Here is a 12,795-nt window from a genome sequence, read left to right on the forward strand (position 1 = left end):
GTTGAAAAATCACATTTGTGTCCTCGGGTGAATTTCTAGGTCCCATGCAAGAAATGAGAATAAAATTAAAACATCTGGGCATCGTGGCTCGGCCGAGAACATTGAGAAACTTGGTTTTAAAATTCTTGTAAATCCAAAACACGTCTGAAAATCATGAAACTTGGCATGGATGTCATGTCATGGTACTACCATGTTGTGGTAAAAAAATTGGCCGAATAGGAACAGATTTTGGTATAAGCTTCTTGCAAACCGAAGCTTCTCTCAAGAAGGCTCGTGGTTCTGAGAGGGAACGTGCCACCTTTGAGTGCGAAACGATATACGTTGTCCCCCTTGAGTTTATTTACAAAGGCAACATAGAACTACATGAGTGCCCTGTTAAATTTTGGAATTATTCCGGCTTCGTTTGGCCTTATTTACACATTAATTGAGTTTTTGGTCATTTAATGTGCATAATTCAAATTTGAACTACAAGCACATGCTCCCGTGCACCAAAGTTGGTTGAAAAATCACATTTGTGTCCTCGGGTGAATTTCTACTCCCTCCTTCCATCTATATAGGTCCTAATGCGTTTTTCGAGGCTAACTTTGACCAAACGTTAGAGCAATAATATATGACATGCAACTTACACAAAGCATACCTTCAAATTTGTATGTCAAAGGAGCTTCCAATAATATAATTTTCATAGTATACATCTCATGTGCTATTAATCTTGTCAATAGTCAAAGGCTGTCTTGAAAAACACATTAGGCCCTATATAGATGGAAGGAGGGAGTAGGTCCCATGCAAAAAATGAGAATAAAATTCAAACATCTGGGCATCGTGGCTCGGTCGAGAACATTGAGAAACTTGGTTTTAAAATCATGAAACTTGGCATGGTGTCATGTCATGGTAGTACCATGCCGTGGTAAAAAAAATTGGCCGAATAGGAACAAATTTTGGTATAAGCTTCTTGCAAATCGGAGCTTCTCTCAAGAAGGCTCGTGGTTCTGGGAGGGAACGTGTCACCTTTGTGTGCATAATTCAAATTTGAAATACAAGCACATGTTCCAGTGCACCAAAGTTGGTTGAAAAATCACATGTGTGTCCTCGGGTAAATTTCTAGGTTCCATGCAAGAAATGGGAATGAAATTCAAAATTCTGGGCGTCGTGGCTGGGTTGGAAACATTGAGAAACTTAGTTTTTTAATTCCTGTAAATCCAAAACACGCATGAAAATAATGAAACTTGGCTTGGTGCCATGACATGGCACCAACATGCTGTGGTAAATTTGCAGTCCGATTTGCGAAGGCGCACACATTAACAATCAACAAAGTCATTTTGGAACAAGTGCTGTCACGTTACAATCGGAAACACAAGTATTATTGAAACCGTGGGCGTTCTACTTACTAGTACCATTTACGTGCCGCCACGCGTCCCCATTTTTTATTAGCTAGGAGGCGCCGTGCAGGGTAGCTATTTGAGTACGAGAGGCGTGCGATCAGACCCCTGCGCGTGCTTATCGGGAGGAGAGCCCTTTGACCTCCATCTGCCGTCCACCTCTCTCCCAAGGTCTCCATTAATGGCGCCCGAGCCTCTGTTTAATGGCGTGGCTATGTCTCACTCGACTGAGATTTAAGAGAGAAAAAAGAAAATCTGAAAGCACGGATCTTGATGTAAGATCCGACGGACCTATATAGCATCTACTGCGACTTATAGCAAGACTGATGAATATATAAGGACGATTAATTTTTTTTGATCAAAGAAGGGCTTGCCCCTTCCGATTTTCATTACTGAAAACCACCACAATTCACAAGAAGTTCAGCACAACTCCAGCCTAACACGAAGGACTAAAAGCTACCAGATTGAAATCGCAACATCCCAAGAGGCCAACAAAGGCCAAACATCCGCGCTAGAACCCAACATTTCACAACCGACGACACAATCCACATCCTAAACCGATTATTACATCAAAAGAAACCAGGAAACTGAAGGAAGCCCAGCAGCAACTAGAAGAACAGCAACGCCAGGGTCGCCACAACAAGAGTTTTCTTCATTCCAGCCTCGCAACATTGATCTTCCACAGAAAGATAAGGACGATTAATTGTCTTACATAATTAGAAAGATAATTAAAAAAGCCACATGCGGCTACGCCCGAAATACACAAGGGCAAAAGAAGAAGGAAGACAAGGATCTGGCTCGCTGATCTCTACTTTCTTGATGCGTTGCTGCAGGCCGCGGGAACTAGTCTCCGCGGCGAGCGGCGATGAGCTCTTTCGTGTCCTCAAGACGCTGCTTGAGAACATCCACGGATTCCTCCACCAGCCTTTGGCGCTCGTTGCGGAGCATGTCATTCTCGTCCATAAGTTTCTTGACGATGACGCCGGTCCTCTTCAACAAGGCACTGGTCTCCTCCTGCTGGTCTGCACTTCGGACGATCTTCTCCCTCAGCAGGTCGCGCTCGGCCCGGAGCCTCTCATTGCCCTCCCTTAGTTGCCGGATGACGCCGGTAGCCTGTTCAAACGAGGCTTTCATGTCGTCCTGCAACCTCGCCCAGCCGGAGATCTGATCCATCTGGCTATGGACGATCGCATGCATGTGCCTGTAACAGTCGTCGCCTGCCCGCGAGAAATTTTCCCAGGCCGCCGCGGCGCGGCGGGACATCTCTGCTGCATTCGTGGCGCGGCGGGACATCTCTGCTGCTTCCGCGGCGCGGCCGGACCAGTCTGCTGCATCGACGGCGTGGCGGGACCTCCGTGCTGCTTCAGCGGCGCGGCGGGACCTCTGTGCTGCTACTTCCGCGCGGCGGGACATGTCGGCTGCTCTCGCAGCGAGGCGGGACATCTCTCGTGCATCTGCTTCCATGCTCGCCTCTCCCTGGTGGCAATCTCTCGACCCAGAACTCACGCTGGCCATGGCAGACGCAAGGGAAGGATGCTGAATGACTTGTTTGTTTTTGTGGATGAGGAGTTGAGGAGGAATGTGCAGTCATCTTGGCATACTAGTATTTATAACCGAGTACTAATACGCTCCTAAGTGGGAAACCGTTTAGGTTGTGATCGGTGTGAACAGGTTTGCAATTCAATATAGCGTGGAGTAATTTGGAATGTGACGAGACGCAAGCTCAAAATTTATTGACGGTTCTAGTTTTGAAGTGTGGCACTATTCCCGGATGGAATACTTCTTTTTCTACTCCCTCCTTTCCGGTTTTATAGGGCTTATCTCAAAATTTTAGTTTTTCCATTTTATAAGGCTCAATTTGGTTGTTCCCCAACACATGTTCAGATTCCAAGGTGCATTAAATCATTGCATGCAAGTATTAAGAGAAAATTGACCAATGCATGTACTTTATGCATGCATGCATTGCAATTAATGCATTGATAAACATAATTTTTTGAGAAAAACAAGAGCATTAATTAGGTGCTTTTGCAAACTACAAAAAATATTCCACCACTCACCATCTTGGTTGGTGAGATTTTTGAATTAAGCCCTATAAACCGGAAAGGAGGGAGTACTGCTGTGTACGTGCAATAACTGGCACCGTCGTATACATATCTTACGGTTAATGGGGCGTTCGACAGGAATAGCCGCGTGGCGAGCTCTCACACACGCGTCTGTTTTTTCTCGAAAAGGAGGATGATGACCCCCGGCCTCTGCATCTGGGAGTCACACACGCATCTGTAGCTACGAATTGTAGTGTTCTCAACCATCCGATTGGCTCTATCATGGATGTACCTATATACTAAAACATGTCTAGATACATCTATATTTTGACAAATGGAAGGCATGTATTGTGGAACGGAGGGAGTGCTTGTCATCAAAATGGATAAAAAGGGACGTATCTAGAACTAAAATACGTCTACATACATCTCCTTTTATCCATTTTGATGACAAGTAGTACTTCTTACCCAAAGGAACTTTATATCCAACAGACACAAAATATCCGTTCGACTGTTGGAAATTACTGATCTGATGTCGAAGTAATTGCTGCATCGCCACCAAAACCCACCATTTCTTAAGCTAAAGTAGACCAAGGTAATCCCTATATTAGCATATTACTAAGATAAACAGAAGGCACTGTAGAAACATTTAGGACGTGAGCTTGTCAATCTGAATGTGGAGGGACACAAGCTTAGCCCCGGCCAGCAGCTTGGGCGGAACTGTCAAGAAGGTCAGCTCCTGCACGTCGACGTCGCCGGGATCCTTGCTGCTTGTCACCTCCATTTCCACCTTGACGGCGTCGGTCGTGCCTTTGGGCTCCCCCGGCGGGCCGTTCGCCCACAGCTTGGCCACGTAGTGCGGCAGTGGGGACGCCCCCGCTCTGATGCAGACGACCGACACGGCGATAGGCGCGCCGATGTCGAGCACGCCGCCGACCAAGAAAAATGCGCGGCGGTCCTCCTCCGCGAACAGCAAGAGCCGTGGCTCCGACAGTGGCACTTGCAGCTGGAGCACCTTGCCGTACTGGATCCTGTGCACGGGCATGGGATGCGCGGTGCTGATGTGGTGGTAGAGCGCCGGCGGCGGGCCTTCGTAGCCGCAGACGGGCACGGGGCATTTGCAGGGCGCGAGCGGACACACGCTCTGGTGATCGGCGAGCTTGTGGTAAGTGACGTAGAGCCCACAGCCTTCGTGCGGGCACTCCACCCTCACCGACGAAAGGACGGAGTCCACCGCCGTGTTCCGCACGTCGAAGCCACCGCCGCGCTCGCACTTCTGGCACTGCCGCTGGTTCCCGGGGCGCTCGACGCGGCAGTCCGCGCAGGCCAGGTGCCCTCCCTTGCACTGCAGAAATCAATCGAACAGCACATCAATCAAGAAACCTGCACCTTGCTCAATCAGCCGAACGGACGAGGTGTATTCGAACCTCATACACTGGAGGCGTCAAGGGGCGGAGGCACAAGGGGCAGTGGAGCACGGTGAGGTCCATCGAGACCTTAGAGAGCTCCATCGTCGGGTCCTGTTCGGTCTGCATGATCTCGCCCTCCTCGTGCACAACCATCTCTCGACTTGGGCCGGGGTATTACAAAGCTTTACCGTCACATATTTTATACTACTTCAAGGTGCATTAAAACAACACATGCAAGTATCAAAAGGAGAGTCATGGCATGCATGCATGCGTTGTAATTAATGCATCGGTAAACGCAAATTATTGAAATATATCGGGTGCAGTGCTTTGATGTGTCGCGTCAACTCGTACATCAACGAGAAGTTTGATTATCCTCTCCCTCGCGGACTTAACTGCACCTGCCTTTGGCTGTATGACAGGTTGGCCACACACTTGTCGGGCCCACCTATCATACGCGCAAAGGCAGGAGCGTCCCTCCCTCGCTCATGAGCGTGGTGGCTGGCAAGACTAGGAGAAGCTTTCGCTACACGCTCTCCCTCCCGCACGCGGTGGACATGCAGCAGTTCAATCGGTGTCAGATGGCCAGAAGCATACTGTAGTACTTCTCCAGTGCAGTAGTACTCCATCATTGTTCGACTTCCCGAAGAGGCGAAGAGCCAAGCGCAGCCCGGACGCTCGTGTGGCAGTTTCATGTGTAGAGTAGTCTAGGATAGCGTGTACCGTGCCTGTAAGCTTAAAAAAAATAGTCTTCTGGCCCTACCTGACACCCTGGTGATTGTAGTTTGCACACTCATCTGGTCAAGACAGGAATATATATTTTAATTTGTTTTTTTTTGAAAAGGGGGGACTCCCCGGCCTCTGCATCAGAACGATGCATACGGCCACATATATTTTAATTTGTGGTGGGTAAATGTTAGAGGTTGCAGCAAATATATTGTACACTGCGGGTCTTTCAGCCAAGTTTATAGGCAAGCATGTGGGGCCAGTGCTATGATGTGTCGCGTCAACTCGTACAACGAGGAGAAGCTTGATTTTACTACACGCCTTCTCCCTCACCCATGCGCGCGGTTGCTCGCAAACGAGGACAGGCTTTTGCTTAGTAGTACTTCTACAACAAGCTATCCGTCCTGCTCGCGGTGGACGGACATGCAGCAGTGGATTCGACACTGTAGAAGCAGTAGTAGTAACATCATTGTTCGTCTTCTCGAAGAGGCGAAGAGCCAAGCGCAAACCGAACGTTGCAGTTGCGAACGTTGGAGCACGCATATAGCCAGGCTCTTGCATGAGACAAAATTGCTATGTGAGCCCACTATTGTACTAGTACGTACAACTACATGCTAGTATAGCCCTGTAAACCAGAAAGGAGTATTTGCCCTTCTAGAGATTTCAACAAGTGACTAGACTACACCGAGACGGAGTACATATGGAGGAAAATGAGTGAATCTGCACCGTAAATAAATACGTACTAGTTCTATCGTTTTCCTCTTCGAGGTGCACAATATTGAGTATACTGACTAGTCTCTTTTTGACACGCATTTACATTTTTTTACACGGTACAGACGCAAGCGCTCATATACACGCGCATACACTCACCCCTATGAACGCATACACGCACGGCACTATCATCTTGAAATTTACGAAGTCACCATAGGCACCTCGTCGTCGATGGGTCCATATGTGCTTGAATGCCAAGGAGGGAGAGGGTAGCGGTTCCCGAGACGTTGAACGGTCAATGATGCATCCTCAATTACATGCAGAGGGAATTAATTGGAGAAGCAGAATAGAGCCAGCACGATGTGAATGCAACACAGTTTGGACTCTCATATAATAAAGGCGCCCCACCACTCCAATCCATCTACTCCCAAGTCTCTGCGCAACACTGCTCACTCCAATCCAAGACCAAGTGACCAGAAGCCACAAGCACCTATGGAGGCGATGGATGCGAGCGGCAGTCGGCTGTGCCAAATCATCCAAGGCGCCGGCCTGCGACCCCGCACCGCGCAGCGTTTCCAGACGGTGCTGGCGACCGCAGGCATCGTAGCCCTCGCCGACGCCGGCTTCGCCTCTCGCATGGACGACATGATGGTCAACTCCATCCGCAAGTTCACCGCCGTCAAGAAGCGCGTGGATGACCTTGCCGTACTGCTCCAGCCCGCGCGCCCAGGCTCCTCATTGCCTGCCACCCTCATCGGCCTCCATGGTGATGAACTCTTTCAAGCCCTGGTGGCCCTGCAGGTGCCAGAGGTCGCGACGAAGAATGTGCACCTCGAGGCCGCGCTCACCGCGCAGCGCCTCGCCATGCAAGAAACCGTCGACCTGCACATCCACGTCTACGAGGAAATCGTCTACATAGGCCACTACAAGGCAAGCGAGGACAGAAAGACGTTGGCCTTCTTCCAGCGGCTGGAATCTTTGGACGCCATTGTTCAGAAGCACGTCGACCTGGCCACGAAAGCCGCTGCTACTTAGGCGTCGTTCGGTGGGCTGGCGCCCTGAGTCGAGGAGGTGGACGTCGTCGATGGATGCATCTCTTCTTGCCTCCTGTAACCAGCACTGCATCGCCTCCTGGCCTTAATGTTTTATTAGTATAGTACTCCCTCCGTTCCCAAATATAAGTCTTTCTAAAGATTCCAGCAAGTGATTACTACATACGGAGCAAAATGAGTGAATCTACACTCTAAACTATGTCTACATACATCTGTATGCTGTATTCCATTTGAAATAGTATCTAAAAAGGCTTATATTTATGAACGGAGGGAGTATATGGCATTTTTATTCCAGTCGTAATGTTTTCACTGTGAGGTGGGGCCGCAGTTGAGCAAACCCACCCCGCCCACCGGGTGTCGGCCGAGTTTAGAATTAGAAGAGAGAAACGAGGGAGGAGAGCTAGCTGTAGCACGGACGCTGTTGTCAGATGGGACTCGTGTTTATAGAATAGGAGTACTGAGCACTCGTGCCTCTTTTTTTTAGGGAAAAATTAGTCGTATGTCTAGTACCACTAGTTGGCTGCGTGCGACCTATAGCTGTCATCACTTTAGGTCTCCTTTTCGAACCGCGGCTACGCTTCACAGTACATATTATTTCACGCATTTATCCTCCTATATGTACTCCTAGGATATTTCCACATGCTCCCATTCGCCGACATGTGGGACATAGAGCATCTGGGTCGTAGTGCATGCACGACTCGGAGCATATGCCGGGGTACTTTACATTTCAGACCTCACGAATTACATGCAAACCCCCCGCAGAAGAATAAATAAATGAATGAATTACTACATGAAACCGGATTATTTTCGTGGAAACAGGAGCACGTTCATTAAATTTTGGACATAACACGTTTATAAAAAATGACCGGACCGAAACCAGTCTAAGGGCCTCTTTGATTTTTCCCGCAAAAAAGGGCCTCTTTGATTCGCAGGATACTGAAAACACAGGAATGGGGAAAGTATGATGGCGATGAACCGAGATGAGGAGAACTCTAACTCAGTTAGAGGTTAGAGTTAGATTCTAACCCTGAACTAACTCTAAACCAAAGAGGTGTATGGATGGCAGGGTTAGATTGACAATAAATGCTCTATCTCAATCATTTGACTACTTTGGACCCTATTTCCTGCCGGATTTGGAGGGTGCTTGGATACGTTTTAGTTCCATGACTAAAAGTAGTGGGACTAAAACTTGGTAGCCTCACCCATGCTTGGATCCAAATACTAAAGAGACTAAAATCAAGTTAATGAGCATTTATTATCCTCCAAACCCTCCAATCCAGAACTTGCCTCTGTTAAAGGAGAGGAGTTAAATGAGGAGAGAGAGGACTAATCCACATTTTAGTAGGGGTACCTGTTGAGGATATAACCATTAGAGTCACCCGCCCTGGAGGGGCCAGGTTACGTCATAATGGTCATCACGCGAAGCCCAGCACCAAACTTGAAGACGGCGGGTCAATAATGGGCTTAAGACCCGGAGATGGCTTAAGGCCTGTAGTGTTAACCGCCGTTAGGGTGAAACTTGTAGTGTAAGGCAAGAATAGTTAAGAGTCCGAGCCGGACACTGTTATGAGCCGGCCGGGACTCTGAGAGCCGCTGGGCGTCAACCTCTCTATATAAAGGGATGACCCGGCGGCGGTTTAGGGACAAGTAAGACAAACTCGATAACCAGGCAGGACGGTTTAGCTCCTGGTGATCGAAACCCTAATCAATACCACCTCAACTGGACGTAGGCTTTTACCTTCACCGTAAGGGGCCGAACCAGTATAACCCTCGTGTTCCTTGTCCCGTTTAACCCCTTTAAGCTTCCTAGCTGCGATGGCTCCACGACTAAGTCCTTGTGCGAGGACATCTGCCGTGACAATTCCACGACAGTTGGCGCCCATCGTGGGGCCAGCGCACGGTGGATCTGAGTTCTTGAAGGGCAGCTTCGAAGGGCTCAAGGGATACGCTGTGGGCCGGATGACCAAGAGTCGTCGCGGCAAGCTCTACATCGACGATGCAAACTGGGGCCCCGACGCCGGCTCAATCGAGTACGGGTACCGGGTCCCCTTCGGCTGAAATTCATGTCTTCATTGGCAAGATTGGTGAGTCGGGCCCTGAGCCGGATCTCTGCGCCGATCTCATCGAGACGGCTCAGCGTGCACGACCCGCCCGGGCTCTACCTGCTTTGGAGCATGCTTTCGTGGGATGTGTCCATGGAGGACTCTCTGAAGGATCTGGATCTGGTGATGAGACGGCCGCCGGCTCTGACGGCGAGTCGTCTACGGATGAGTCAAACTCGTTGTATCAACTTCAAGATGGCAGGCTCAGGGGTTGTTCTGATGGCGATAGCATTCCGGACCCCTTTGAGCCGCCGAGCCGGGTTGGAATCTTCATGGCCGGCGCACAACCTGTTCAAAGCCCCGCCGCCGGGTCAGGAAGCCCTGTGCCCTCGCCGGCTCAGGTGCTGATGGATCTCATAGACAAGATGACGGTTTTGTTGACCACTACGGTTGCCCCGGCGGATCAAGCTCAGCATGAAGCGGAGGTGGCACAGTTAAAGTTGGATCTAGCAAAAGCCAAGGAGGATCTGGCGGCGGAAGGGATCAGGATGGCTGCAGAGAGGGCGGCTCTCGACGCCCAGACTCAGCTGATTCAGGCACAGTCTTTCCGGCTCACGATGGATCAAAACGCGTCCAATGAGGTCATGAGAAGGAGGCATCAAAAGGCCCAATCTCGACTCCCTCCGGTTTACGATCCTCGAAACCTCTTCAACACGCCGGGTGCAGGGTCTAGTAATCCGCCAGAGATCATAGTGCCCAGGGCTGGGTCGCCAATTCAGCCCCAAGTGATGGGACCTCCCCGGGTGAACCCTGCCCCGCCTCAGTACGTGCCAATACCACCGGGTCATTATGCCAAACCGTTGGAAAACATGGTCGCCGCGGCGGCGCGGCTGGCGGCTCCACCAATTGATGGTGACTCTCCAACGGCGGTTGAAACCCGCCGGGTCAGAGAACTCCTTCAGACGGCTCTGGTGCAGCAAGAGGCATATTCTTATAGCCGGGACAGGATTCATTCAACCCCTCGTCCAGGCCAGAGCCCGAGTTATAGCAGACACACGGTCTCAGCGACCGGCTCAAGTAATGTCCGACGCCATGACTTGCCTCCTGGCCACGGCCCGGCTCATAATGGGGCCTTTCACGCGGTAGACCAAGACAAAGCACGACAAGAGGCGGAGCAGGTGCCTCAGTTGACGGCTTACCAGTCACCCCCGGCTTATCCGACGGCTTCCATCGACGCGGGTATACCTACGAGGACTGGGGGTGTCCCTTGTTTGGTGCCGGCTCTCCGCAATGAATGTCTGCCCAAGGATTTCAAAGGGCCTAGGAAGGTGCCTAATTACACGGCTGATTTACAACCCGGAGCCTGGATCAAGAGTTACGAGATGGCCATGGAGTTGCTGGAGGTCAGCAAAGCGGCAATGGCCAAGTACTTCACCATGATGTTAGATGGGACTGCCCGCACTTGGTTGAAAGGGCTGCCACCGAATTCTATCGGGTCTTGGGCTGAGCTGAAAGCCCGGTTCATCCAAAACTTCAAAGATACCTGTAGGCAGTCTATGTCAATTGTGGATTTGACTAACTGTAAACAGCAGGAGGGTGAGTCTACAACCCATTGGGTTCGCCGGGTCAAAGAGATAATACATTCATCTGATAAGATGGATGCCGGCTCTGCAGTCTTAATGTTGGAGCAGAATTGTCGTTTCCTGCCCCTGAAGATGAAACTCGGGCGGCTCAAGCGCGATTGCAATGATATGGGTACGCTGATGGCGGCTCTCGTCAAGTACGCTGACTCTGATAGTACCAAGGACCCCGCGTCAGATGATGAAAGGACAGGGAAGGGAAAGAAGAACGGCAATGGCAAGGGTCCTCAGCATAACCCGACGAACCAAGGAGGTAGCAAGCGTAAGGCTGATGGCAGCATAGAGTTTGTGGCCAATGCCAGCTCACAGGGTAACAACCAGCGACGTAAGGGGAGGCCACCTCCCCGAGCCGGCGGTTCAGGCCCAACGCTTGAGCAGTTGTTGAATGAGCCTTGTCCAAGGCATGGCTCTAGGGAGAAGCCAGCTACTCATCTATGGAAAGATTGCGCAATCATGAAGGCCTTTAAGAATTCCAATGCCTTTAATGGCAACAATGGCTCGGGCGGCGGCTCAGGCGCTGGCAGTTTTCATGGCCCGGGCGGCGGCTCAAATTCCAATCCTCAGAATGTTCAAGGGGGCTTTAATCAGCAGTCCGGCCAGGGGCATCAACAGCAGCAGGGGGGATACCAGACCAATCCAAAGCAACTCAATGGTGGACAGTATCATGTGTTTACCACAAGTCTGTGTAAGCGAGATCAGAAGCTTCATAAGAGGGCTGTGAATGCTATTGAGTCGGCGGTTCCACGTTATTTAAGATGGTCTGAGCAGCCTATTGTGTGGAGTAGGGAAGATCACCCTCCCCGAGTTGATAATCTGGGTCACCTGGCCTTGGTGGTGGCTCCTCAGGTGGGAGGATATAAGTTCACTAAGGTGCTCATGGATGGAGGCAGCAGCATAAACATCCTCTATTATGAGACCTTCCGTCGTATGGGGTTGATTGATAAGAACCTCAGCCAGTCCAATACTGTTTTCCATGGTGTGGTGCCTGGTAAGTCGGCTTATCCAGTTGGTAAGATCGAGCTGGAAGTGGCCTTTGGAGATGAGTACAACTACAGGGCGGAAAAATTGACCTTTGAGGTGGTCAAGATAAGAAGTCCGTATCATGCCATATTTGGGCGGCCGGCTTACGCCAAGTTCATGGCACGACCGTGTTACGTATATTTACAGCTCAAGATGCCGGGTCACAATGGGACCATTACGGTTCATGGCAGCCGAAAGATAGCCTTGGAGTGTGAGGAAGGTGACGCGGCTTATGCAGAATCTGTTTGTGCAACAGAGGAGTTGAAGTTTTACAAAGACAATGTTGACCCAACAGATATGACATCTCTGCAAAAGCCGACCACGGAGCCTGAGCCGGCAATGAAATTTAAGTCAGCTGATGAGACTAAACTTGTTGATTTCGTTCCAGGTGACTCATCTTGGCAGTTTTGCATCAGTGCCAATCTGGATCCAAAATAGGAAAGCGCGCTCATCGAGTTCATCCGTTAGAATAGGGACATTTTTGCATGGAAACCTTCTGACATGCCAGGTGTACCTAGAGAACTCGCTGAGCACACTCTCAATATTGATCCAAAATTTAAGCCGGTCAGACAATTCCTTCGGCGGTTTAATGAGGAGAGGCGGAAAGCCATTGGTGAGGAGGTGGCCTGGCTCTTGGCGGCCGGGTTTATTTTCGAAGTCTTTCATCCAGAATGGTTAGCTAACCCGGTGCTCGTGCTCAAGAAGAATGGCACCTGGCGGATGTGTGTGGACTACACGGACTTAAACAAGGCGTGTCCGGCTGATCCTTTTGCTCTCCCCCGT

At 50.2% G+C, this 12,795-nt stretch overlaps 1 protein-coding gene across 1 annotated transcript; it reads right to left on the reverse strand.

Annotated features, from left to right (window-relative positions):
* Positions 1-4,064: 4,064 nt before the first annotated feature.
* LOC123170080 (putative E3 ubiquitin-protein ligase SINA-like 6) lies at positions 4,065-4,977 on the reverse strand. Its single transcript, XM_044587924.1, has 2 exons — positions 4,912-4,977; positions 4,065-4,760 (listed from the first exon to the last, which is right to left on the reverse strand). Exons 1-2 carry the CDS (start codon positions 4,975-4,977, stop codon positions 4,065-4,067), a joined length of 762 nt encoding a protein of 253 aa, XP_044443859.1.
* Positions 4,978-12,795: the final 7,818 nt, after the last annotated feature.

Source organism: Triticum aestivum, chromosome 7D (assembly GCF_018294505.1).
Source record: "Triticum aestivum cultivar Chinese Spring chromosome 7D, IWGSC CS RefSeq v2.1, whole genome shotgun sequence".
Classification (NCBI taxonomy): domain Eukaryota; kingdom Viridiplantae; phylum Streptophyta; class Magnoliopsida; order Poales; family Poaceae; genus Triticum; species Triticum aestivum.